Below are 27,803 nucleotides of genomic sequence, written 5' to 3'. Positions count from 1 at the left end.
ATTAACAATAATAATATTTATATTTATAACAAGGTGCAATAATGACTAATGTGCAATACAAATATACTTATTCTTTTTTTATTACTAAGTTAATATAGTGTGTGTCATATTATATGTAGTGCTGACGTAGGACAGTTTTCCAATTTCATTGTACTATGTATGACTGCGCAATGACAATAAAGAGTTATCTTAGAGAGAAAAAAAAAAAAAAAGGAATGAATGAGGAAACGAGTCGCTGTGAATTTGAGGTTATTTTATTGGAAAACAATGAAATTGGATTACTTAGCTGAAACCTTTGTCCCTGAATTAGATCTAACAGCCTCTTTACTATACTATGTTAGGATTAAACACAGACGTTACAACACAAAACTGATGCAAACAAGGGGAAAGGAATTACTTTGGGGGAAAAAAAAAAAAAAGCTGATAATCCAAAGAAACCAAAGATTCACCTCCTTTAAAAATTCAAAAACACAGTGACTGCTGTTCTCCAAACTTTAGTATAGAAAACCTTTCTGAGACGAAGTAAGCTGTACATGTAAAGGACAGCTGCACCTCTGGGCGAGACATAGCAGTATAAAGATCTCTCTTTGAGACACGGGATAATTCATGAGAACGCTAAACTGAGACAGTTTGCATACATTTAATCAGTCAGTCCTTGTGTAGCACAGTGTGCAAGTTTGTTACAACTTCCTAGCAAGCATTTTCAGAGCGTCACAGGGAGAAAAAAGGAAAATCTCCTTTGTTATGGAGAGGCGTGGGAATTTGGGGTGAAATTTGTGTGTTTCATCTTCCCCCCTCTCCCCAGCCCATGTGAGTTTTTAAAAAAAAAATATTTATTTCAAGGACATTTGATTTCCCCGCTCTTACAATTTAAAAACAGTTTTTCACATCATTTCTCAGACTGGGCATCCACTCTGAATTTCATAAATACATTCAGCACTCAGTTATTGTAGGTTTTTTTGTTGTTGTTGTTTTTAAAGAGATTCTATTGCATAAGGACAATCAATCCTGGCTAAAAAACACTGTCACTACATTAACAGACTATCACATGTGCACTTAAATTAACACATATCCATCAGTTTTCACCGTATCTCTTCTTTTAATCCACATCTTCGTGGACCTCGCTCTTCCTACCTCGCACAGACATTAAAACTTAATTTAATAAACAGAAGACATATATGAGTAAACAAACATAAGGTACAGTCATTATTATATCACTAAAAACACAGGGCCTCAGTGGATTAGTGTGAAAACTTTATAATAAGGTTCACAGGAAGGAACAAGAGAAAAAAAAAAACTAAAATAAAACTAAAAACTGTCAGCTTCATCAGTCTGGCAAGTCAGCGTCTTGAAGCTCCTCAAGTTTCGTTGCAGCTTGTGATAGGAGGAAAATCTCTCTTCACAGATAACCTCGAGATAAAACAGCTGTAAAATATGTTTCAACAACACCATATTAATACATCAGGATGCAATGGGGATAAAATGTGGACCATAAACAATTTAAAAGGGAAAAAAAGATAAATAATACAGAAGATCATTTCAATAACACTAAGAGTCCGTAAGAGCATATAAATGTGCTAGAGGTGAAACGCTGTCTTGTAGTTCAAAGCAGCAAACAATAAGTGACCAACAGTTACTCTACAGTTTAAAATGTCCCTTTGTGATATCATATGGGGAAGTGACCCCCCCCCCAATTCTTTGTGCGAGATTTCCTACAAATATGGATACTGCGCGAGGCGCCTAGGGCTTAGCTGGTAGGCACTGTAAACCTCGGTTCGGGGCGTCACACTAACATAAGGAGAACCAGTGGCGAACTGATGCTGGTAGGCTGCAGGGAGGCCGTGCAGCAGGCTGCTCACCGAGTCCTTGCGACTGGCCGAGTCTCTCCTGGAGGAGGATGAGGTGTACGTTGCTGCATAAGCGGAGGGGGAGTGTCCGTGGGTGCTGTGACCACGGCCCAGCAGCTGCTCCGTGGCCTGAGAGGCTGAGGAGAGGGCAGTAGAGGCCGGGTAGGTATATAGGCTGGGGGGGGCGGCAGCAGCGGCCGAGCCGGACGCCAGGGCTGCCACCTCGGGGAAGCTGTAGTGAGAGGCTGAGACGGCCTGGTGGAACGTCTGCTGGCGACGTAACGATGAGTCGCTGTGGGAGAGCCCCGAACGCTCCTGAGATGAAGAAACTACTGTGTGAACCTTTGAAAATAAATACATACACTCAATCAGACGCTGGGTACAACATGCAAGAAGATTATAGTCTGCATCTACATCTTTGGTATCGTCAGTTTTTTGTGCCAAATGGGGAGGAACAAACAAACAAACCCCCACTTGTTTTTCCCCTCCCTTTTTTTGTGTTATATAACTGCCAGATAACAGATGAAGGTGCGCGCTTGAATGTTACCTACACCGCAGACAGCTTTGGGCTTTTTAAAAGGGCTGCAATTATTCATCGAGTAACTCAATTATAAAAAAAGCGTTACCGTAACTGCCACAACTGTCAAACCACCTACTGAACTTGCTCCAACATGAAGAAAAGCAAACTCTGGATTTGCTCCCATCTACCGCACTTTGTTTTGCACAGTGAAAAATCTTAACAGCTACAGAAGTTAAAATAAACGCATGTGTGTGCAGATGACCTGTTAACATAGTCTGAGTGGGTGGGTCTAAAGGGGGGCATAGGGTGCCCTAGTGCACATTTGACTTTACTAATATTATTTTTAAGATTTACGTTAATATAAAATCTAATGCATGCACAAAACACACATAAAAACACATTAAATCTACCTCAGGAGATAGAATACTGTCACAACCCTTTTGCTCTCTTCTAATGTAAGAAAGCCTTCCAAGAAGCCTGAAAACAAGATTAACTTGGCATGTAAATACAATGAACAAAAAAAAAAAATATATATATAATCTATCTATACACTGTATTATTTTTATTTTTAAATTGTTACAATTTCTAAAATTTATTATTAATTTAATATTTTTATTTACAAAAGTAATTCTGATTACTCAATTGATGGAATAATTCAATTACTAAAAAAACAAACAAACAAAAAAAACCAGCTGCAGCACTAATTGTGTTGTAAAAATAACAACAGCCGGAGCCTTAAGAGGAAAAAAACGAGGGGAAACTCCTGGTGCTTGACATAATGTGCATATAAAGCAAAACTAATGCTAAAATTAGATACTTTTAGATGTTCAGCTGTCCAATCGCTGCATATGGTACAAATGCAAACCTCACCGAAAAAGTTTCAATACACGTTTCCCCCAGCAGAGGGCAGTAAATACACGTAGGCCTTTAATAACAGGATATTAAGAATCCTTGGGAAAAAATGTTTTATACCTTTGCTGGTAAAAGGTGCTAATGTCATAACTTATGACAGATCCTGACCTTTTCACTCAATCACATGATGACATGGTGCACTCTGATGTAGCTTACCTATAACCTTTACTCTCCTCATATTGCTACAATCAAAATAAGGGCCCAGCCTCCTGTAGTTGATTAGTTGCGTGGTTATGGACAAGGATTCTCACAAAACAATGTCCCATTAACACACATTAATTACTTAATGTAAAACCAACAAGATAAAACAAGCCTCACCTGGCTGAGGTTTAAAGGGTGCGACTGGCTTGGCACCAGTCCATGGCGCTCCACACTTTCCCCTGAACTGCACGGCTGTCTGTTAGAGGATCTCTTGGGCTTGATGTAATTCACTGAGAATTCAAAGCAGTAAGACATACTTAATTATGCTTTCACACTTCAGTTAAATACACTGCTAAAACTACAGCAGCACACGGGTGACTCACCAGTCTCCAAGCGTCCTCGGGACTCTGCTCCTCTCTCAGATGCCTGTGTTTTGACTGAAGGTGCCACTACTGCCAGAGACTTTGCCTGGCGAGATGACATGGTGCTTGCTGGGTTAAGAGTGCGTGGAAGGGGAGTCAGGGGGCTGGCGGTAGAGGAGTCCGAGTCGTGTACGGTCACACAGCTGATAACGTTGGTGCGCTGGCTCAGTTCAAGACTGTGGAGGAAGTAAGTAATTTCCCGGGTCATATCAGGCAAACGAGTACGTCAACAGCTTTCATTCTACATGAATTGGGTCCCAGTGCTGTCTATGAGCTCAAAGAAGCCTTGCTTTGCATTTCTCTCATTTACCTTGACATTCTGAAATTTCAACTTAGGAATGAAAGTGATCTGAGAAAGAAACACCACACCACTGTTCAGTGCAGAAGAGCATCCTGTTCTCACCTAGCAGGGTGGAACTTATGCTCATCCTCCGTGTCTGTGTCACTGTGAATCGTAATGATGCTGACCGCTGGGCTCGGCGTGTCCGAGATCACGATCGGCTGTGACAAGGCTGCGCTGGAGCTGGGTGGAGTCACGCCACTACTGACCACTGATGCAGTAGATACACCCCTACGGGAAAGAAAAACACCACCATCACCAACCATTGACTGTGTGTTCAACCCATCAGCTGCGGTACCACGAAGAAGACTTTAAATAAAAATTTAAAAATAACGCCATTTTCTTTGCTTCTAGTTTCAACTAGTTTTTACTCCCATAAGAAGGCTTTTTGTCTGAGTGGCAACACGTATCGTTTAGCAGAATACAGCAGTGGATGCTGTTCCCTCAGTGCAGGTATAAAAAGTGTCCTGTCACTGTTTGCAAGCGAAAGAACCAGTGTGGCAACCGTCACAGGCCCTTTAGCCATCTCTCCCTCGGTATGGTAGCTTAAACCCCAATGAGGACTCTTAAAATTAAACTGGAAGAAGAGCAGAGCTGTACCAACCTGTTTCTGTTCTCTCCACGTCTGGCTTTCACCTTCTTCCTCTCCTGCTGAGTCTTGGTAATGCTCCTATAAGGTCAAAGGTCAGACTAGTTTAGCCTTCATATTTGCCATTTTACTTCACCTTTCAATGCAGTATTTCTCATGTAGTATGAAATTAACCAGTTCTAGTGTTGCTACTCAACTAAACAAAACCCCCAAAAGATTTGTAGCATCTTATTAACTTATCTGAAATGAGTTAATTGGAGGCCAAAGTGTTTGCGTATGAAATAACAATAACATAGCATTTCAGATACTAGTTATGAAAAGCGATAGAAAGTTATTTAATATTTAATCGATTTCATTATTTTTATTCTAATTTAACCTGAAAGAAATAACATTGAAAATGATTCAGCTTTAAATTTGAGAAGCCCATCAGTCTACATGCATCTTTAACAGTTGTTGGTTGACCCACCGCCAGCTGTGTCCCTGCTGCGTGGCAGCATCTGAGTGAATCGTTTCCACAGGTGATTCGGTGACATTTGACTGATGGGCAGAGCCGTGGATGGCTACGCCTGGGACCTGCTGCCATGATGATGGTATGAGGATCTGTTGGGTACCAGTGGGCCAGGCCTGCTGAGAAAAAACAAACAGAAAAGAAAAAAAAAAAAACACAACAACCAACACTTGAGTACATGTAATATGGAAGACAAATTGTGTATGGATGAAAACAAATTATCTGATTGTTGGAATGGGCCAGACAAACTGAGCCATGCGGACATATAAATTCCAAAGACTGAATACAAAGAGGCAAGCCAATGGCCAATCTCTTCTACAGGCAAGAGCGCAAAGCTAGATAAGCGAGCAACCTTTCCCAAGCCATTCCTTAATTATAACATTGCCCTGCAACAAATCCACAAGATGATAATCATGCAAAGCACAAACAATGAAGCACTGTAAAATGTCAGATCAGGTATAAAGACAAGTAGGCAGAACCATGGTGCCTGTTAAAGAAGAAACACTAAGAGATTAGTTGAGTTCCCTGCTGCTAAACAGTCTGCTGATGATATGTCTTGGGAAAAGGCATGCCACATGTTCTGGGGCTGAAACAAAAACCAAACAAACACAAAAAAGAAAAAAGTATGTGTCAGAGTCAGACAGGCTGTCAGGACAGTTTAGAAGACTTTGTTGCTGCAGCCCCCTCTGCTGAAACCAAGGAAGGACATGACAAGAGAAGCTGCAAGCAAAGCGCAGACCAACTCAGCAACACATGCGCTCCATGCCCTCAGCAGACCTATGGGGAAAGACTGGGGAATGAAACTGTGAATGGTGTGGGGCGAGCATGAGTAAAAACGCAGTGTAAATTTGGTCAATTTTGCACTGTGGAGGGGGTTTATAAAATAAAGTAGTAATATAAAATGTGATGCCAGAACACACACAAAAACGTTTGATTTTCCTATAAAAATTTGCATCAAACGACCATAATTATGAAAGGTGACAAATCCACATGTGAAGAGGAACGATGCTGAAATACGATGTGTAAAACAAAGATGGGCCCCTTACAACGCGTGGCAGAGAGGGAGCGGAACACTTGCAAAGAAAAGAAAAAAAAGAAAAGAAAAAAAAAGGAGAGCAGGGCAGGAGAGAGATGGCATTGTTAGTGGTAGAGGGAGTGTGCATGTCTTTCTTCGGGTATGTCATCGTTGCTTTACCAGCACTGTGGCTGTGTGTTCCAGGAGGGTAGGCCGACCCACCCCAGTGCCCAGCCCAAGGGGCAGAGAATACTGCGGGGCTAGGCCTGCTGGGGGTGGGTGCAGGGTGGCCACCATCAGGGGTGTGCAGGAACCCTGGAGGAGGGAGGGGCAGTGTTAAGTCATGACGAAAAGTAGCGCCCTTCAAGACTGATACAGATTTTTCTCTTTTTTAAAATAAAAACAGGCAGAGCAGATACACCCAGCTGCACAAGAGATGCACACTGGCACCGCTGGCCATCTGGAGACCTGGTCTCTGCAGAGTGCAGCAATTATTCCTCAATTTAGCAAACAGCAATTAACCAGCTTTTGGAGCCAGATGAGTCTCACTACACATGTGGCCTTTCTCCCACATAAAAAGACTGGGAATAAGAGGCCTGGCCAAAAGTGGTGATCCAGTCAGCTCTTAAAGCAAATTCAAGTGGAGACACACAGTCAACAGAAAAAGAAAAACAAACAGAATACAGTAAAGCCCAGGCCCTCGACTTATTTCAACAATTGCATTTAAGTAGCTAACATCTTATGCCCTAAATTCCTTAGAAGAACCCGATCTGCCTTCCTCCTGGCAGTAAGACCAACAAAAGCAGGGAGAATTTTTAGATGCACTCAGTATATCCACAAAGGAGCAAAACAAGGCATCAGTGCTCCACAAACTGGTGCAAGTAACAGCGGGATGTTTCCAGATTTTTTACAGTAACCCCTGAGCTGAAATTATTGAATGACAGATTATTCAGAAAAAAAGAAAGAAAAAAAGGTGTATTTATGTACGTTTAAGTTACATCAGATAATAAAGAAAACCCAAATACACCAGACCCCAGTTACAACTTAACCTCATCTCTTCTTCCAGGAAATGTGAATATAACCTCCATCTATGTTCAGTGTTGGACCCATTCAGAATGCACAGCTGTCACTCGAATGGTCACAATAAAGACTGAATCCATTCACGGCACAGAAGCATAGAATTACAAATAAAACGGTGAAAAGTGAGCAAATCAGTCAAAGCCGCGGCACTTCTCTCTGCCTGCCCGTGTGTGCACTCCCACTCTCTTGCCAAGTGTGTGGCACGTCTAAAAGCGGAAAAGTTCTCAGGTAAAGGTTGCAAACAGTCACACACAACGCTTTTTTTTTTTTTTTTAAACAGTCATAACATCACCCACTGTAAATCCACAATCAAACTCACCCAAAAATAACTAGGGAACAGAAAAGGTTAAAAAAAACAAAAACAAGATGCTGTGTCTCTTGATAGAAAATTCACAAATTAAAAAAAACAACAACACAAAACTCAAGAATTCCTTCAAACGCTGGACCTTCCAAACTCTTACCTGTGTCAGCATACTTGGCTGTATCTGCAAGGACTGAGTAGACTGGTTCTGAGGTACTATCGGTACAGAGTTCTCCACCCTCACCGGGAAACTGGAACTCTTACTGGATGACTGCAGCCCTAGAAAACAAACGATGACAAACATCTCAATTATTAAAGGATTAAAAGGATCTACCATCTACTACAACATCTACAAATATTGTAGTAGATGGTAAAAAAACCAAAAACAAGACTTTGTTGGTACAGAAAGCCTGACACAAACCAGCACAGAGGATTCATACCTTTAATACTGAAATCAAAGTGAATGTTTGTAATCAACTTTATGACTTACCTTGGATAGTGGAGGGTGGACAGACGATGAGTGTCTGCTGGAAGGGTTCCGTCTGGCTACACAGCCCAGCAGGACGCGTTGGGATCGGGACACTCTGCTGAGTCAGCCCGGGAATGTTGATGGTCGCCTGCTGGTACAAAGCTGGCTGGTAGTTCAGCAAAGGCACCGCACCCGCTGCAGAAGGCACCTGTTAAACAACAAAGCCCATTAATACCAGCAAAGACTACAGGTTGACAGAAGAGTAAAAATTCAGCATCATACCTGGTTATGCTGGTTTAGTTGGCTACTGAAGGTCACGGTGAGGTTTCCCGCTGCAGCACTGGGGACTGCATTGGTCGAGTAGAGGGATTTGCTGCTTTCATAGGAGCTCCGGCGCTTGCAGATCTCCATATTCTGGAAGCACGACTTCACACTGAAGAGGAATTAATACCATTGCATCAGCAAATGCATTTAAATAGACCAATAACTCTTCATCCTGCTACACACACTTACTGGGAGCTATGGGGATAGTCCATGAGGTGGCTCATCGTGACAAAGGGGTGACCCAGAGTTTTTGTAGGTGTGATCCTTTTGTCAGCATCCAGACGAAGCATTCGCTTCAGGAGGTCTATAAACTCTCTCCTGTCAGCTTTCTCCGCCAACATGTCAGTTCCCTCCAAGTGAGAGGAAAGGTTGACCTGGTAGGTTAATGACAAGAAGGGAAGGACAAAAAAGGAAAAACCTGGTCAGGCAATCACTACATGCCATATTTAAAGCCATTTCCTGGGTTATGCACTTATTTGGATATACCTGCATCATGTCATCCAGACAGTTAAAGATGTACTTTCTAGCCTCCTTAGATTTGATGCCCATCTCCATTTCATGTTCTGACGGGGTCTAAAAAAAGAAGCACAATATCCATTTATGTTTCATAACACTACCATTTACAAACATTAAATCGGTTGAATGGGGACAACCAAAATAAAGGAACCAAATCAAAACGAGCATCAAGTCTCTTTACAGCTTATTCAAGAAGATACTCGTAATATTAACCTTAAGCCTCCAGAGCGGGTAGCTAGAGTCAGGGCCTCGATTGAAGAAGCGGCTAGTCTTTGTGCCGGCACTCAGAAGATACTCAGCAGGTAGGCCTTGAGTCTGGGAAATGTAACGGATCTGGACACAGAAGAAAATATAGAGATAAAGCAATCACTGCAGAACTGCGATGTTTCAAGTAGTGTGTAGTTAAGAGTACTATAACTGACTTATTAAATACGTATACCTGGATTTAGAGCGGCATGGCATTTTAGAACCCTCTCTTGGTTAATAGGTCAATTATAATTTGCCAAAAACACTCAATCTGATGTGAGAAAAACTAAATACCATTCTCTTACAAAGCAGGGTGGTGGCACATTCATGTAGTCATGCTTACTTGAAGAAAAATGTGACCTTTATTCGAAAGGAAGACTTTCCTAGTCTTTCTTTGAGCACTGTTTTTGCTAACTTGTAAGTCCTTGGGACCATGAACATGACTGACCTGGTCATACTCAGAGGCTCCAGGGTACAAAGGCCAACCCAGAAACAGCTCCGCAATCACACACCCTAGAGACCACATGTCAATGGCCTCACAGAAGGGCAGCCCCAAAATGATCTCTGGAGCTCTAAACAAGAAAGATGAGATTTATACATTAATGTGGGGACAGAACTGGGCTACACAACTGAATCACATTAACACAACTCTTACGCATAACACTGCAAACTAAAAGGCACTTAAACGCTCCACTTGCCTGTAGTAACGGGACTGTAAGTAGGTTGAGCACACTGCTTTGGATACATGACTTGCAGAGCCGAAGTCGATGACCTTCACCCTGTAGGGCTGTCTAATGGGGTCCACCAACATGATGTTTTCAGGCTTCAAGTCTGCATGAATTAAACCCAGGCTCTTCAGTTTCATTAGTGCTGTAGCCACCTAAAGACATGAACACATGAGAGTTAGTCTGGGTGAAAAAAAAGAGGAATCAACTTTTTTTCTGCATTCACAGTTTGCCAACCTGCTGCAAAATGGGGCGGATGTGCCGTAGGGGAAGTGGGCTGAACTTGCTCTGCTTGAGAAAGTCGTACAAGTTCTGTTCAAGCATCTCAAAAACCAAGCAGGTGTGACCCTTGTGTTGGAAGCATTCGTACGAACGCACAAAGTTGTACTCATCTGCGTTCTCTGCACTTAGCCGGTTCAGAATGCCCACCTATTAGGAAAGGAAAAAAAAAAACAACCAAATATGATGAGAAAGACAAACGCTAGTACACCCCTATGAAGGGAATGCAAGTGTAGTGAACAGCAATTTGTGTATGTAACGTAAACTTTTAGAAGAAACTGGTACATCGAACAAAATCCTGTTTACTTACCTCAATTTGGCCCTGCCGAGCATATGAAGGGTGGTTTTTCAGAATTTTGATTGCTACAATCTCATTGGTTCCCCTCTTCCAGCACTTAGCCACTTGTCCAAATGTGCCCCTCCCCAGGAACTCCAGCACTTCATAGCCGCTGGACACGGAGCAGAGGATCTCATGCTGCACAAGCTGATAATCCCCTTCACCATTGGAGCTGCTGCTCTTGGTGGTTGGAGCAGAGTGAGGTATGGACTGGCCTGTGCCCCCGCCTCCACCGCCGCCTGTACGCGTGGAGTAAGTTGCCGCAGGAGCTGAGAGCTCTTCTAATATCTGGACGCTTCCACATCCGCTTCCGCTACAGTCGCTGGCTGCCTCCATCTTTCTCTTCTGCCCATGCCTGTGCCCCCTAGTTTCAGAGGACGTCTCGTGAGCATAAGAGGAGGATGTAGCCTGCTCAGTGACGCGTCGACTGGATCCACGAGGAAGACTGCCGGTGCTATCAGCTGCTCGCACCACCACTTGACCCCTGGAGCCGGGCGCTGTAGGGGGGAAGACCAGAGATGGCGCAAATGGTGGCACAGCCATGGCTGGGGTGAATGTGTATGCGGACTGGCCCGCTATGGATCCGTAAGCCTCAGTGGTGGACACGTCCCAAACGTTGCTTTCCACCTTGAGCTTCTTGACGCGGCAAAAGGCACTGGAGGAGATTGACGGAGGGGAGAACACCTGCAGCTGCTGGGAACTCATAGCTGTAAAGAAATTGAAGAGTGTTAGCCACATGGCCTACCAAACAAAACAAAACAACCCAAACAAATACAGTTGTGTGTCTTACAATAACTGTGATACATTATTGTACTGTGTAAATTTCTCCAGCCAAACCTCATTTCTTTATATTTTGGTACCAAAATGGAAATAGATGCAGTAATTTAATGAAGCATGTACAAACATAAATAGAAATAAAGCATATAAAACAAAAAGAAGTCAGTATTTGGAAGGACCACATTTATTCCTCAGCACAGCCTGAACTCTTAGCCAAGCTTCTTGCCATTTTAAGTAGCCTTCAGGGATAGTTCTCCAGGCATCTTGAAGGACATTCAAAGTTGTTCTCTGGATGTTCACTACCCTTTGTTTTGGTCCGTCAATACGACTTCTTGAGTTACCACATTCACAAGTCAGGAAAAGATTTACCTCTGACCTTAACCTTGAAGTCAATGTCACCAAGATTCAAACTCGTCTGAGATTTTCAGTAAACTCACCTATGGCATTAATTTAAAATCCTACACCGCCATGTTCTCGAGTCATCATATTCACAAACTTGTGTCTATGCTGTCTAGCAGCATTATGACAATGTCCCATCATCCTTTTATGACTGGAAAAAGCCAATTTTCAAGGGAGAACTCTGAAAGACATTCAGCAAGCCTGTAGAACTATTGCTTAACAAAAAACAAACAAAGAAAAACAAAACACCAAAACCCACAAAGAAATGAGAGATGCCTCAAGAATTTTGCACAGTTCTGTTTTGTTGCAAGTTTATTAGGTGCAGTGAGATAGTGCAGTGCATCAGGCTGCATATTAAATATAAGTCGACACCTCACAGTTTGATCAAATTCAACCCATATCTATATGCCTGCATATTAAGCAATTTCAGGAAGTATGCCTGATGAATGAAAACTGCATGAAACACTTATTTAGCTTTACAACTAGGCAGGATCTTGCGCAAGGGGTAGCTGCATTTCCAAATCCATGCATACCTATTGAGGCATGAGGGGCACCCATGATTAAAATCATATTCTTTTGGAAAGTGGTAAATCATCAAACAAAAACAAAGGGCGGGGGGTGTCTAATGGGTTTTTGAGATTCCAAGTGAACTGAACAATAAGTCTTCTGTAATGCCAGTTTGAATCACATGGTGGTGTAGTGAGTCAATATGGAGTCCAGACTGCAAGAGCCCAGTGTGGAAAGAAGAGGAAATGTAGCTCAAGAGGCAAATGTGAAAGGATGCGTATTGGAGCTAACAATACAGCAATCAGTTCCTTAAGCACCCAGAAAGAGTCATTCCCCTTGTAAAGAAAGGGAATTTAGAAAGAAAAAACAAAAATAGTAAACATCTGAGTGGTACAGGTGGTGGCAGCAATGAAAACTTTTGGTTTTTAACTCTCCCACTTTAACCTTCTGTACGCCACAACTTTGTTCTTCTTCTTGGTTGGGTGACGGACAGCACAAATAAGAGTAGCTTACAGACCGGTTGTACCATATACTTTGGACACAGGGTTGCGACAACTGCGCAGACCCTCACGCTTCCTGCCTGATGATGACATTTACTGGAATGCTAGTGGATTCATGGATATGTTAAGTGTAATGCAATCTTAATAATGTTTGTTATTAATTTGCTATAATGCCAAATGTGTGGCATAAAGAAAATACCCATGCAAGTGTAGGCAGCAGCTCTTGCTACTTCTGTGCAAATACAGTTGGCAGTAGCCCAAAAAACCACATGACTGAACAGTGGGAAAACAAATGCCAGACAAAGGCCCCAGCTACAAGACTCCGAGGATGCACGTGCAAACAACCTGAGAACGCTATGCAAAAGATTTTACAGATGCACAATAAAATTTGGCATTATATCTAATACACTTACAGAAGTTACTAAAATAAAATATACATGTGCTGTACTTTGTACTATTCTCAATGTGGTCAGACTAAACTTTTGATGTTTTTGTGACTGGAATATCTACACAGCAGTCCTTCAATTATGTCACTGGCATGATCACGTGACAGTTTAAAAATAATAAAATAAAGTTTAAAAAAGAAAATTATATCGGATATAAAAGTAAAAAAAAAATTCTGAACAGTTGGGAAAATTTGTGTTACAGCATCCAGAACATATGAAAAACAACTTATATTTGATGTTTTGCAAAGAAAACAACAAAAACAAAGCAAGCTAACAAACAAAAAAACAAACAAACACTAAAATGAAAGCAGCTATTACTGTATGAGGTGGTTTTTTTGTATCTGTCATTCTGGGAAGGGAGCCAGAAGTGCTCAGCTGCATGTCCAGTAAGAGGTGAAGAGGGTAGTTAGGATCCATTCAATAACCACAGCCATTTACGTGACCTGTTCCAGCTGATTGAAGAATCCGGAAAGTATGTTGACCGAAACTGGATTCAGACAGCAACAGCAATGATGAATTCCTTCAGCAAGTAATATAGATGGATTTTGCAGCTGCCAGTTCAATATTCAGGCCACAGAAATACTATCCTGGAGTAAAGGGTCCGTAATCATACAACTTTTCCATCTCTCTATATTTCTTCCTGCAGCTCAGGTTAATGTCACCATCGACTCGAAACATCCTGAAGTCTGATACCATCCGACAGTGGTCCAGGAAGTATGAGTGTGTCACTTCGTTGCTGCAATGCTCCACGAAGCACATCAAGCTCCAATCACTATCTTAATCAGTTATGACAAGCGATCGCTAGAACAACGACCGCTCTGAAACACCCATTGTTTCCTCAGTAGCTCCTCCAAGATTACAGGCCTCGCTTCTGCCAGTAGAACTGTCACCACAATGAGCTGATGGAAGACTTCCCAATAACTAAAATATGATGCACAAAAAACCCCACTAACAGAGTGGTAAAATGCACCTGGTAAAAGTCATGTTGAAGCAGGGGGTGGGAACTTGTCTGATAAAGTAATTAAAATTGGGGGATCTGCTGTTACTCACCAGAAATAAAAATAAAAATCTTAAGTGAAAAAACAACAACAAACCAGTGATTTTAAAAAAGGAGAGAGAGAGAGAGAAAAAGCCCTATAACAAATCTACTGCACCACTTATGGCAAATACTGTTATTAATATGGGGACAACTACATTAAAACTTTCTGGTAAAACACTGCGCCCTAGTGGTGAAACCTTTAGTTAAAAATTTAGCAAATTCTGATTTTCATTTACTTTTAAGGGAATAAGCCAAAGATTTTTTTAAAAAAAATCTGTTATTTCCATTTTTTAAATTTATGAATGGACCTGTAAAAGCAGTAGCAATGGCCAAATGTATATTCTGAGTAGCCCAATTTTTATAACTGACCTATTTGTATACATTAGAGCCATTCCACATAATAAAATAAATTACTTTTTAATTTCTTGTATCTTTTATTTGTAAGTTGTATCTTATATAATTTATTTCAGTCTGTTACTGTTCTTATTTTCTTGGAGCAACGGTAACCACATAATTTCCTCAGGGATTAATAAGGTATTCTGATTTAAGTTATTCTGTTCAATTAAAAACTTTCCATAAAAAAATAATGTTTCTTCTATAAAATAAATATTATTTTAAAGATTTAAGCCTAAATTATCCGATAAAATAGCTTCAGATCTGCTTTTAAACAATGTCCACGATCTACTTCTTAGTGGAGAGGGAAAAAGTGAACACGCTTGTGTTAATTTAAGTTTATATAGTCATGCGTGTTGCTCATCTAACTGTAGGCAACGCTACCTGGAACTTGAGAGTGAATTTCACTGTAAATAACTGCGAGCTGTGTGTGTGTTTCTGTGCAAGTCAGTAAGCTGGTTTAGGTAAACCGACAAAAGAAACGAAACAAGCAAGCAAGCATAGTGACAACATTAAAGGACGGAAAAGTTTCATAACGGCGTTAACAGGCAGAGACAACACGGAGAACATGACAAACACACCGCCCGGCAGTAGTGATCTGCTCTTTGATATCAGAAGTGTTTGTCGGTTAAATTAAGCTACTGGTCTTGCAAACGAAAACCCGTATTTAACACAAACCTATTGTCAGGCTCTTACACAGACCCACTTCTACTGCAATCTCGATTAATAACCTGCACGACTCGTCCCCGTGTTCTGAAGCTAGTTTTCAATGCTGCATTTACCTCCTAAAAAATCTGACTGACCCCTCACTCGTTTTTCAGTCGACCCTTTGTTACAACAAAAACCCCTCGAACTGCCCTGCTAAGGGTGGAGATCTTCGACGGATCGGCTCAACCAAATTCTTTAGCTACAGTTTACCATTCACGACTGAAGTTTATAGACAACTGCTGTGTTCAAGCCACTGATGACACATCTCCATATCGCTACTAAAAAAACTAAAATCCTTCATATTTCTGGTAGTTGTTTTTCCTGCTAAAGTAAGAGACTTAAGATCAAATCAACAAGGCAACGATACTTAACTCGCTAATGCTAACATGCTAACGCAGCCACTTTTTTTACAATATGGTGCTTAAAAAACATCTCATCCAAGCAAGCGGGGTCAAATCATTCTCAAGGTGCCCAGAACAGATGGTGAATGTAGAGTGACTTGGAACATACCGGATTTGATGTTAGGACAGCTTGGAAACACAGGCTTCGTCCGAGGTTTAAATCCCACTGCAGTCTGCTGCCAATCCGATTAGCTTCCGCTAGTTAACCTTAAATGCTAGCTAGGCCTGCATTGTGTCTTCAGTCAATGGTGAGCCCGACAGCGAGAGAAGGCCTTACAGCGCAGAACCCCCAGAGGGGAAAAGTTCTCATGGTATCAATAAATGAATTCATCTAATCTTAAAATTTATACAGCAGTTAGTTATAACATGATTTATCCTTCTCTAAAATCGACTGCCTTAAAGCAGCGAAAACCACTTTTCACCGGAACTAACCACGTCCTTATACAGCTACGAATCCGACGTCATTTCCGCGCATTACCGTAATTAGCAGGAATTCTTCATATTTTATCATTAATGAGATATATATATTTGTTAAACAATATGAATAAATAAAAAACATGTACAGACAACAAAGTACCCAACGCTGTTATGATCTCTCTATTGTCAAAAATATAATCAGCCATATTTGGAATCATGTTACACAGCAAGTGAAACAAGAGGGGGAAAAAAGACATGTTACGGTAAAAAAAAAAAAAAAAAAAAAGACATTGCCGTGACGTAACCAGAATATACCAGTAATTTTCCAGCTGTTGTGCTAAACGTTGTTAAACGAAAATTAAAGTTTGATCCGTTTTGGTGTTAGTAAAAATGATGATGACGATAATAACGATAACAACAACAATAATAGCAGTGGTAGTAACAGGGCAAAGAGTGTTATGGGCACATGACAGGGCCTAAACCAGCTAGAGTACAGCAGGGGTGTCAAACATAGGGCTTTGGGCCAAAATTCCCCTGGCAAACCCTCCAACCCAGACCACAGGACAGGTTTGGAAAATGTGAAGGTAGGAATAAACATTAACTTATAACTTTACTTTCAGAAGTTTTACAGCTTTTCCTACTGATGATGACTTTGGCCATGACCATTCATGTTACAAAATAAAAAGGAATGAGATAATGAGATAGGCATGGAGAACACAACAGCAAGCATGTTTTGTTTGAGTTTGCGGCAGTGTGTGGAATTACCAAAATTAAAGAGGAGATAGCCTAACATATGAAACAGGAAAAGACCACTGTGTAATTCATTTATTTCAGCAAAGTAACTATATTCTAATTATCACCTATGTTTATGTGGTAACTGTAACGCAATAGAGATACTCATATTTTGTATTTTAATTACATAATTCTGGTACATATATTCAGTTACTCCCCAACACTGTGTATTGGGTAAGGTTCAAGTACATCATTCTCCAAAATGTTGTCCAGGTGATTTTGTTTTTGGTGCCTGCACTGCATCAGTTCTTCCAATGTCTGTATTGGCTTTGACTATGAGGTCTAACCAGTGTTTTATGTATTGATATGTGTCGCTGAGGCTGGACACTCAAAATCAGAACCCGGAAGAAGTCCAAGTCCTAATTAAACTTCTTAACAGGCTCTGAAATGTACTCAAATGTCACAGTCTGTAGATGTGACAAAGAAAACAGGTGAGCTGTTTATTGAAACGCTTGGAAAAAGTTCAGACAATAAAATAAAGTCCAAATGGGGGGAAATGAAATACTGTGTCCAACTAACTATCAGAATAAAGCAGTAAGTGAGAGGATTGATGAGTGATATTAGATTTACTGGATGCAACTTCAATAATAAATGATTGTTGTTGTTGTTTTTTACATGTTAATAGCATTTCACACTTTCACACTGTTCAGCAAACAAGTAACTTAGAAGAGCAACACATGTAGAGGTCCACACTGTGTTTAGAAAAGTTAAACTTAACATGGACATATACCCTTAAAATGTCCACTTTAGCAACTGTCACTTGCCCAGTGATGCTTACCTTAGAAATTAATCTCTTCTTCCTTTTCTGTCTTCTCTTTTTTCCCCGCTGTAATCCACTGCAAGTGTGTGTAAAATCTGTCAGCACCCTGCAAAATGTTTTCTTCTATTAATGTTATGACAACATTCATTTGAACGAAAAGCATTCTAAAGGCCTCTGATACATTTGCTATGCTCCACCCTGGTTACTGTTGAGTAGCAATAATCAACCTGGCTTGTATATTTTAAAATGTCATCTTTTTGTAACATAACAAATTTTCCAGGAGCGTCTGGAAAGCCACAAATCTCTTTTTTTTTTTCCAGGAAAAAGAAGCATTAAGCAGCCAGTCTGTTTTTTTTTTTACTGATGGACGACCATAGATTTAAGTGTGCTTTTAAGCATGAAATAAAATTAACACACACACACACACACACACACACACACACACGCACACACACACACACACACACACACACACACACACACACACACACACACACACACACGCATAGTTTCCCTAGCTAAACAGCAAAAGATACCAGATCCTAAATTCAAACATTTTCATTCCTCTTTGTTAGATTTTAGTAGTTAGCCTGGAAGATTTTCAAACATGGTTGGTGTAAGAATGGGCTGTAAGAAAGTACTTGCTTTGTTATATCACACTAAAGGAATTACAAAATGTGAGTACCCATGTACAAATGCCTCATTCTCCTAAGCCTAGTCTGACAAAACAAATAAAGAGGGATGCCCATCTGAAACAGTCTTTCATGTCCTTGAGCAGTCAAAGGAGAATTTATTTACTTCAGTAAAAATGATCAATAATCCAATAAGATAATACACCATTGCAATGCAAAAACTTACTGAAGTGGTATATACATGATTCAACTTCTCTTTTGTAACCATAATGCAAAAATTGCATGCACAGTTGTACTCTTAAAAGCATTTCACACTATGCAGCAAGAAGGTACCTTAGAAGAGCAACACATGTACAGGTCCATACTGTGTTTAGAAAAGTTAAACATTAATGTGGACACTGCATGTCACCTTTAAATTTCCACTTTAGCAACTGTCACTTGCCCAGTGGTTCTTACCTTAGAAAATAATCTCTTCTTCCTTTTCTGTCTTCTCCTTTTTTCAACTGTAATCCACTGCAAGTGTGTGTAAAATCTGCCAGCACTCTGCAAAATGTTTTCTTCAGTTAATGCTATGACAACATTCATTTGAACATAAAGCACTCTAAAGGCCTCTGACACATTTGCTAAGCTCCGCCCCCAGTTACTGTTGAGTAGCAATAATCAATCTGGTTTCTATATTTTAAAATGTCATGTTTTTGTAACATAAAAATTTCCCAAGTTTCCAGGAGCCTCTGAGATGGCACAAATCTCACTTTTTTCAGCAGAGAGAAGCCAGTCTGTTTTGTTTTAGTGATGGATGACACAAATTCAAGTGTGCTTACAAGCATGAAATAAAATTAAACAATTTCCCCAAGTCTTGTCCTGAAATGCCATGGTTCACTTTTTTCACAGAAGAGAAGCATCAATCTTTCTTTTTTCTTTTCTTTCCTTTTTTTTAAACTCATGATGACACTGATCCAGAAACGCTGTTAAAAAACAGACTGTACCCTTATGTCATGTCAAACACAGCAGGCAAACGAACCTGTCACCACCTTGCACTGATTCATAAATATCCAATCATATCTAATCAAGTTGCGACTAACTTTAAGTTGTGTAACGGTCAAGCAACTTGACAGCATAGCAAGTCCCTTGTTGTAAAGTACTCATAAAGTTTTCACAAGTATTTATACTTTATATTTAAAAAGTATAAAATAATAAAGATAAATATAATACTTGTGATAATACGCAAAATTTTACTTAAGTAGGATTTTATATGTCAGATTCTTAATTAAAATTATTACATTAGTATTATCCTAATGTACTGTTAATAGTTTTGCTGAAGTAACTATGTTCTCCTGTCATCTTATAAGGACGTGCAGTCGTGTAGGAAAAGACAACAAGGCTGTGGTGTGCTGGGAAAGTACAGCTGAAGTGGTGAGGGAAACTGCCAAGAAGGTGTTTGTTGATTTCTCTGGACAGAGGAGAGAAGGGAAGGGAACTTGGTGGTGGAAGTACAGTAAAGGGTTTAAAGGAAGAGCATGGAAAAGAAGAAAGTCGACAGTACTACTGGGAGACTGGGCAATGAGATGGCAAAGGAAAATCCTTATAGTGAATGTGATGTGCACTAAGGAAGGAAAGAAAGGACTTGTATCAACCGACTAGGCAGCGAGACTGAACCTGAAAGGATGTGCAGCAGATTAGGGTGATTAAATATAGAGATGTAAGTATTCAGTTAGTATATTTGTTCAGTTAGTATATAGTGTTGGAAAGAGTACTTTGATGAGCTGATGAGTCAAGAAAATTATAGAAAGAGGATATAGGAAATTAGTGAATTAGTAAAAAGGGAGTTAGGACAGCTATGAAGAGCATGAAGAGTAGAGAGGATGAAGAGTGGACAGGTAGTTGGTCCAGATGACATACCTGTAGAGGTATGGATATGTGTCCACTCCTTTTGACCACCAGCCGGGTCCTTTGGGGCACTCTGATTGGCTGCTACTTAGCAATACATTTAGGCTAGTGTAACATTCATTGATGTGAAACACCTTGATATAATTATGACCAGAGCATTATGTGTTAAGATTAATTTGGAAATATTTGTTCATTTTATTTTCATAATTATTTGTATTGCTAAGGAACGCTTAGCAGCAGACCACATCATGAAAGATCACTGATGCCACTACAGAGTCACAGAAAGTCTTCAGGACTGATAAATCCATCATCATGAATAAGCAGATTAAAATTTTTAACGCAGTTAACCCATCTGAAGTGCAGAATGACTCAAAATCCCTGACGCGTCTCTGTCAACGCATTTCGGGCAGTTTGTCCAAGGAGAGTTACCTTCGCACATGAGCAAACAGGCAGTTGATCTGGTAGTGACAGGCAGCAGAATTAGTCAACTAAATATGGAAGATGATTGGTCCTCTCGATGGGAAATTTGAGTATAAAAAAACAAAAACAAGACGGAACAGTTGACCGACACAAAGTATTATGCAATTGTGCAAGAAGGAATCTTCTTTTCACCGAAGCACTTCCAGCTTAAAATATCACATTTTAATGCAAAGCATTACTTGAAAGACTGCTGCATGATGAGTCCTCACCTCGACAGACTTGTAATGAGTGAGTCTGTTACAGATGGGCTCAGATTCAGAATCAGATGAGGAGTTTCTGCCTGTATAGAGCAGAGCCGATCATTAGGACTGTCCCTCGGAGTGGTGGTCAGCTCCTTCAGGAGCTCATGACAAGCTGGCACTGCTGGCTTGCAAATATCTGCCCACTCCTGCAACCGCTGTTCTGTGCGAGAGACCGTTCACAGTTGCAAGCAACATTGTAAATAAGAAGCGGTCAGCTCTCCTCTCGGGCAATGTCAACAAGTTAGTTTGTCTTAGGACCACATTAATGTGGATACATGTTTACAGTTTTTTGTTAACATGAATGTTCAAGGTGCTCAATAAACATTTTAGGTGTGTATATATTCCCTTTTTTCTTGAGTCTGTTTGCTCATGCAAAATGAAATGTGATTAATATAGATTAAAAATGAATGATATTTAATCGTGATTAATCAAAATTAATCCACAGCAACCCTGTGATTAATCCAATTAAAAATTTTAATCGTTTGACAGCAATAGAATAAACATGAACTTTTAACTGTATTTTCATAAGTTTTACAGCTTTTCCTACTGACGAGGATTTCAGCCATGGCCATTCATGTTACACCAAAGTAACAGATAATTAAATGACAGAAACCTTCCTGCTTTTTCTACTATATAAACTTCTATTTTTGATTGTTTTTTTTATAATAGGTCCACGGTATTTAAAAAAAAGAAAGAACATATTCTGTAAATAAACTAAAAACTCTGTTTTTTAATCACAAGACAATCTGGGCAAAGAGCTGGAATGTTAAAATCAATTCTTTTTCTAATACTTATCCCAGCGATCAAGTGTGTAGGTAAACCTGTTTACACTGATAGGAGAGAGAGGAGAGTTTCACTGGTCTGGCCTGCTATATGTCGCCCACAGTGTAAAATGAGTTTGACATCCCTTCAGTAGAGCATCTGCAAGTTTCTCATTAGGGACCCAGTGAGGGATAAATACGAGCCAGGAAATGTGTTAAAGTGCAAATTTTCTTTTTTATTCTGATATCATTTTACAGCAGAAATTATGTAAAGCATTCAGAAGACATTTTCCACATATAAGGGCAATATTCAAAACACTTTGCATGGCCTCAGCAACAAAATATTCTTTTTAAAACATCAACAATTTAGTGATGCTTGTGCATGCATGTTCGTAAAACAAAAGAAGTTAAAAACTAGGCTACAAAATAAAAAGGAATGAGAGACTGAGATAGGCATGGAGAACACAACAGCAGGCAAGGTGGGAATACAGCAGGAGATGAGAGCGGGAGAAAAGCGGGGAGGGCCAGGGGGGAGTGAAAGAAGAGGAAGGCAAGGAGAGGTCTAGCCATAGATTATCTATGAGGGACTACCATTCTAGCATGCAATGTGGTGTTTGGCCACGCCCTCTCAAAACAAGGCCTGAAAGGTTATATACCATTCATTTCTAGGCGGACTTAAGAGAACAGAGGCCATCTCTGCACATGTTAACCAGCTGTTTACTATGGCAACATTTCTTATTTTTATTTATGTATTTATTTCTTTATTTTATTTTTTATTTTTTTACTTCTTCTACTCTACATAATCTTTTTACAGTCACCATCCTCTCCAAAAACGTGAGCATATTGATGGATTTTCTGCAATCTGTGTGTTCAGTTTCGCGTGTGCGTGTAGTCTGTAAGCTTGAGCATTTAGAAGTTGTTGTGTATGTGCGTATGTTCATGTGTGTCTGTTATATAAAAGCAGTGTCCTTTAGTTGTGCTGATGTGAGAGGAAGGGCAGTTTAAGAAGTTATTCATGTGATACCGTATGAACGCTCCTAACAGCACTGTCCAAACCATGGCTGCCTCTCAGTATGATGAAACCTCAGAAAACATATGGAACACAATCGATATCTTCCAGCTGTTAATCTCACAATCTGCTATCTCTTTTCACTTTGTTTTGTTTTTCAGGTGTTCAGGGGCCATTACCTATTTTTTGTATCACTTATGAATTTCTTATATTAAGAATCTTGTGCGTTTAAGACTACAGCAAATGCATAAGTATTTTTTTCCTACCCTATTACTTGCTTTGAATGGAATTCATATTTAAGCGTGTTTTTCACTCTCTTCTCAGATAAGGCAAACAGATCACATTTGCTGCTTCTAGACTATTATAAAGAGTGTGGATACAAGTGGAAGACGTATCCCCGACACATTCAAATATGTACACATACACACCCAAATGTACACAACCTGTCACCTGCAGTGTTACAACTCTGTGCCAGCAGTCATTGCACTCCACATACCATCTCCCTGTTCTTCAACCCTGAGTAAAATCTAAGGGAGAGATTTCATTGTTCCCGAAGACATAAGCACAGAGAGAAAGCGTGTGGCCGTTTTATTTTTGCACCTGTGTGTACATTTGCGTTTATGTGTCTATGCACATCCTTGTGAGACAGGGAGAAAGACAAAGAAAGGAAGTGAGTGAAAGATATTTTTGTCCTCTATGAGGAAAAAAAAGCCCAGTTATGATTTTGTTTAAATGTTGTAAAATATTTTTTTTGTAGGGGAAAAGCAGACAAAGTGAAAGAAAACACAGCTTCCTCTTGGAGGGCGAACATACTCGTGACTGTGCCTTTCATACTTTAGTACACGGAGGCTGAATTCAGCGGTTTTCTCCCTTCTAATTACTGAAAAACGCACACAAAAAGTAGGACTTAACGGCAATAGGGTAATTAATCGCCCGAGCAAGCGACACACAGCGTCAATCAGGCCATGAGCATTCATTCACACCACATTCCCAATTACAGCTTCCAGCTTAGACTAAGGTCAAGTTTAACACTGTCAGATTCATTTGAAAACACACAATTTAGGAAAAAACAAACAGGTTAACTGGAAACCTTTCAGAGGACACACAATAAGATACTTCCTGATATTATTTTGCACTTTTCTGTTATTGAGCAGGCACTTTCTAAACAGAGCTTTCCATAAGTCTAAAGTACATGTAGTATAATTATGGCAGTGACAATGAGGAGAAAATGATATGTCAAAACCAAAACGGGGAAGGACATTCTGTTTGAGGATGGAAAGCTTAGACTGGAGGCCAGGTTGGATCCGCTGTAGGTGTGATAAATGATCTTAATAAAAGCTAGTATGCTGCTGAAGCACAACCACATTGTGAAGAATGTAGCGCCCTCTTCCCTTTTTTTTCTTTTCTTTTGCATCGTCAGTCGTTGCACTCACATTTAAACGATCATCATCGCCATTGGCATCATTTCCCCACGTGCATCGTCACCTATAAGTAAGCCTGCCTTGGGCAAACTTCAGAACTTGTAGGAGGTCTACGGCTGCGCTGGCACTACATCTCTTCTGCGGTTTATTGTCTGCGTGTTGCCTCGGTAGATCTTACCGATATCTTTTGGGCGTTGGTTTCGCCAACGTAACATACTGTTAGGCAAAATAGCATTCATAATAATTGGCACTACTGGCAAAAGGAGTTTAATTTTTGCTAGCCAAGAAACGAAAAGCACAAAGTGTAAATGTTTTGTCTGAAAGATCGTTGTTTCAGCTAACTTTGTTTTTCCCACTTATAATTCTAACATTAGAGTTTTCAAGTTGCATGCTTTTTAACAAAATGTTCTTTTCAGTAACACTTATAACTGGATACTCTTAAAGTGAAGCAGTTAAAATCCTCTCACAGTCCATAGCCACTAACATGTTCTTTTTGCTGTTTCTTTGTCTTAAATCTCATGCACGTTAATCCGTTTGTATTATCTACATTATTTACAAGCAATACAGCCATCCTGTGTACCCAGGTCTCTGTCTTAAGTTCTCATTATGGGAGTAAAATAATTTATAATCTTAAATACAGTCCTCTTATGAAAAAGTTTCAGGGTCCTCATATCCCCTTACCTCGTCAGTTTATATACAGGAATATGCAATAGTCCAAAATATGGATTTGATTGCCCGTATGGGCTAATATGGGGACCAGTGCCCTGTATAGGGGCAGGTATAGGACCCATGTCCTGTACAGAGCAAGCATAGAGACCTCTCAGACTCAAGAAGAAGTCAAGGCAATGGTATGTGACTCTCTCCTCAAAACCACAGGTAGGATTTAGAGGTTCACGCAAAGAACAAACTAACAGAGACATTTAACCATTGGAACATGTCGCATTTCATCACATGGGGGGGAAAAAACCAGCCTCGAGCTACAACCACTCTTGAGCCAATTAAATAAATAATCAGACCCTTAAATAAATAAAGTTTTTTTTTTCCCTTTAAAAAAACAAACAAAACAAAAGCACCCAAAATAAGTAAGTTGTCCTTACACAGTTCACATTACACAGGGCAAGGATAAGTTGATGAGGACGTAAGTGAGACACAATTACACAGAAATACAAAAGAAACAACACTAAAGCAGTTTTGGCAAGCATGCAGGAGCTCGTAGCTCAAACACATGCATTGAATTGAACAAACACGGACACACCACATCGGGCGGGCAAAATGCCGCCTCTGAGAACGACTCCATACAAAGTCCATGTAACAAATTAAGACATCGTTATTCAGACCCCATCCCTTTATCTAACAATGCCCCTCTTACATTCAAGTGCAGTTCCTCCCCTTTTTGATTGGGTGACTGAGTAATAGGTTTGCACGCCTGCGAGTCAGAGTGGTTGGTGATACTGTGGTATACTAAATCGGCAGAATGATTTGCGACTGTAGCTCTTCGGGATTGATGGAGAGGAGGAATAAGCGAAAAACCTTGCATGCAAATGCAACACAGAAGTGAGTTTTTTGGTTTATGTTTTTCTTATTCTTTCATGGATTTTTGTTCGGACACAAAACGCAGCAAGCTTTGTGTGTTTTCTGCATGTCAAAGTAGCCTTTCTCTCGAGCGAGCTGTTCATTACGGGAGCCTTTCGGTGCATCCGGCCACCGCCGTGAACAGCGGTATCCCGTTGTCGGGCGCTTCCTCGTTTTCTCTGGTTTGACTCGTCGACTTGCTCTTGCAAAGAAACATACCCATGAAGAGTGCAAAGAATGCCATGAGGTTAATGTGATGGCCTCCCAGTGAAACTGGGGAGGAGGATCAGTGCTGTGGGCAGAGCCAGGTCCCTGGGCTCTGCCCAGCAGTCTGTCTGTCTGAGCTGCCATGATGGACACCTATCCTGTCCTCAGTCTGTCTGGGAAAAGTTTTTTTTTTTCATCTTGAGAGAAGAGGGGAGAGGGAGTGAGAGAAAAGAGGGGAGATGAGGAAAGAAGAAAGCAAGGGAAAAGGGTCAGGAAAGGGAAGGGAGTTTAGAGAGGGCAGAAGAGAAGAGACAGAAAAAGGAGAAGATGGAGGGGGACATAGATTGCTCACAGGCTGAGGGGGCTCTGTGCGGGGCCTGGTGGTGGGCTCTCAGGACCCCTGGCCTTTCTCTGCTCTCTGGCCCTGAAGAAGAGCAAACACATATTAGTCTCAGAGTCGGAGATTTGTGTAAGTGTGCGTGCAACTGCATGTCTTGTTTTTTCATTTTCATATCCAAAGGCCGCATGTAATTCAGCAAATTCCCAGCAACTCCTTCCAACAGACGCACGCATTCTCCCTTCTGCTACTCTCCCCACCCATCAAGGCACAAAAAATAAGACTTGCAGGCCAAGCAATACACTTAAAGTCCCCTTGCAATTACAGTCAGAACATGCCCCTAGGAAAACCATACGCAGGGATCGCTCCTCTAACTATGTCAGTCATGCACAAGTCCTGACATCATTTGGCAGAGAGAGAGAGAGGGAGAGAGAGACAGAGAGAGAGAGAGACAAGGTGATAGGGAGGGAAGAAGAGAGAGAGAGAGCGAGATGGAAGGATGATAATCCAGGATCTCCTCTCCCCCTCCCTCTGCTGACATGCAAACAGGCATCAGCCACCAGGAGAGAGGGAGTGAGAGAAGAGAGCAAGAGAAGACTCACCCGCTTCAGAGGCCTATGGTCCATCAAGGGGCTTCACGTGAACAGTAAAACAACACCAACTATTAGCAATAGTGTAGTGTGTGTATGTGTGGCAGTGGGTTTGTTAAGCGTCAAGCATGTGTCTTTGGATGTGCGTGCGCTTGTGTTTGAATCAGCATTAAGAGTTTTAGGTCTTACCTGTGGCGGCATCGGAGCAGGAACCTCAGGATCTTGCGAGCAGCCTGGTTCTGTTTTTTAGTTAGGAGGCTGCTGCAGGCAAAGATGAGGGGTAAGAGATTATACATAAGATAATTATTCCCTTTGTGTGTGTGCATGTGTGAGACGTGCCTGAGAGAGTGTCTGTAGGAGCGGTAGTATTGCTGGATGAGGACCGCTGCTCTACGACTCTGCTGGAATTTCCTCTGTTCATGGAAACTCCGGAAACGACTCTGGATCAAGATGGCTGCCAGGGTCATCCTCTTATAAAGTGCATACTGGAAGAGAGGACAACAGTGCTGTAAAACTCACTGGGATCAGAAAAGACATACTTTTGCAATATGCAACATGTCTGCACATGATAAGACCCACAGATGCACTACAGACCTGTGAGCTTACTTTTTGCTATATTACATAATGACCAGGAAGCAAGTGAATAAAAATCTCAAGAATACACAAAATCCATCATGTGAACATCTTTTCTTTCAGTTCATGACAGCATTAAGTTACATATATTCCTCTCAGATTGCTATATTAGAACAACAAGGTAAAAAAAAAAACACAAGAAGTGCATACGTGTACATGCAAGATTTGCTTTTTCAAGTGGACTGAAATCTGTTGTTCTTTACTACAGATTTAGCCACGTATGAGAGAGAATCAAAGTGAAAATTCACCTGATAATTTAGCTTACATCTATGAAGGAAACAACTACAACTGCTGTGTCACTACTTCACTATTGAACTGCAGA

The 27,803-nt window shown here is 40.7% G+C and overlaps 2 protein-coding genes across 16 annotated transcripts in view; both read right to left on the bottom strand.

Annotated features, from left to right (window-relative positions):
- Positions 1 to 824: 824 nt before the first annotated feature.
- On the bottom strand, positions 825 to 18,909 carry hipk1b (homeodomain interacting protein kinase 1b). Of its 6 annotated transcripts, none has more exons than XM_086291903.1 (19): positions 18,799 to 18,909; positions 17,729 to 17,816; positions 10,545 to 11,278; positions 10,193 to 10,384; positions 9,929 to 10,110; positions 9,679 to 9,802; positions 9,198 to 9,317; positions 8,955 to 9,041; positions 8,658 to 8,842; positions 8,427 to 8,577; positions 8,166 to 8,352; positions 7,836 to 7,954; positions 6,475 to 6,609; positions 5,238 to 5,398; positions 4,787 to 4,852; positions 4,246 to 4,413; positions 3,804 to 4,018; positions 3,598 to 3,710; positions 825 to 2,189 (listed from the first exon to the last, which is right to left on the bottom strand). In XM_086291903.1, the coding sequence occupies exons 3-19, from the start codon at positions 11,274 to 11,276 to the stop codon at positions 1,713 to 1,715; spliced, it is 3,414 nt and encodes a 1,137-aa protein (XP_086148029.1). In that variant the 5' UTR covers positions 11,277 to 11,278; positions 17,729 to 17,816; positions 18,799 to 18,909; the 3' UTR covers positions 825 to 1,712. The 6 variants fall into 6 exon arrangements, with proteins under 6 accessions (XP_086148029.1, XP_086148031.1, XP_086148028.1 ...); XM_086291905.1 differs by lacking the exons at positions 17,729 to 17,816; positions 18,799 to 18,909 and adding an exon at positions 15,851 to 16,187 and having other exon boundaries at positions 825 to 1,425; positions 1,860 to 2,189; XM_086291902.1 differs by lacking the exons at positions 17,729 to 17,816; positions 18,799 to 18,909 and adding an exon at positions 15,851 to 16,187.
- Positions 18,910 to 21,927: 3,018 nt separating this feature from the next.
- LOC147330248 (calmodulin-binding transcription activator 1-like) overlaps positions 21,928 to 27,803 on the bottom strand; it is a 59,787-nt gene continuing 53,911 nt past the window's right edge. For 2 of the 10 annotated variants that reach the window (XM_086291891.1, XM_086291893.1), the window contains 2 exons: positions 27,038 to 27,333; positions 21,928 to 26,891 (listed from right to left, as the gene is read on the bottom strand). In XM_086291891.1, the coding sequence (XP_086148017.1) occupies positions 26,642 to 26,891; positions 27,038 to 27,333 (546 nt within the window). In that variant the 3' untranslated portion in view covers positions 21,928 to 26,641. The remainder of the gene's footprint in view (positions 26,892 to 27,037; positions 27,334 to 27,803) is intronic. The other 8 variants (XM_086291900.1, XM_086291901.1, XM_086291897.1 and 5 more) reach the window with 8 other exon arrangements.

Source organism: Aulonocara sp. 'chitande type north' Nkhata Bay, linkage group LG5 (assembly GCF_057382095.1).
Source record: "Aulonocara sp. 'chitande type north' Nkhata Bay isolate Kocher_YH1m ecotype deep benthic linkage group LG5, A_spYH_male_GT1.1, whole genome shotgun sequence".
NCBI lineage: Eukaryota > Metazoa > Chordata > Actinopteri > Cichliformes > Cichlidae > Aulonocara > Aulonocara sp. 'chitande type north' Nkhata Bay.
The sequence above is the reverse complement of the archived record's forward strand: the minus strand, read 5'-3'. Positions and strand labels throughout refer to the sequence as shown.

Bases quoted from the DNA above. Each gene is read 5' to 3' on its own strand.
- hipk1b (XM_086291903.1), bottom strand. From the start codon at position 11,276: ATGAGTTCCCAGCAGCTGCAGGTGTTCTCCCCTCCGTCAATCTCCTCC. The intron at 7,955-8,165 runs GTAAGTCATAAA...TTTGTTTTCTAG, and splicing joins TCCACCCTCCACTATCCAAG to GGCTGCAGTCATCCAGTAAG. The intron at 4,414-4,786 runs GTTGGTACAGCT...TCTTTCCCGTAG, and splicing joins CGTGGAGAGAACAGAAACAG to GGGTGTATCTACTGCATCAG.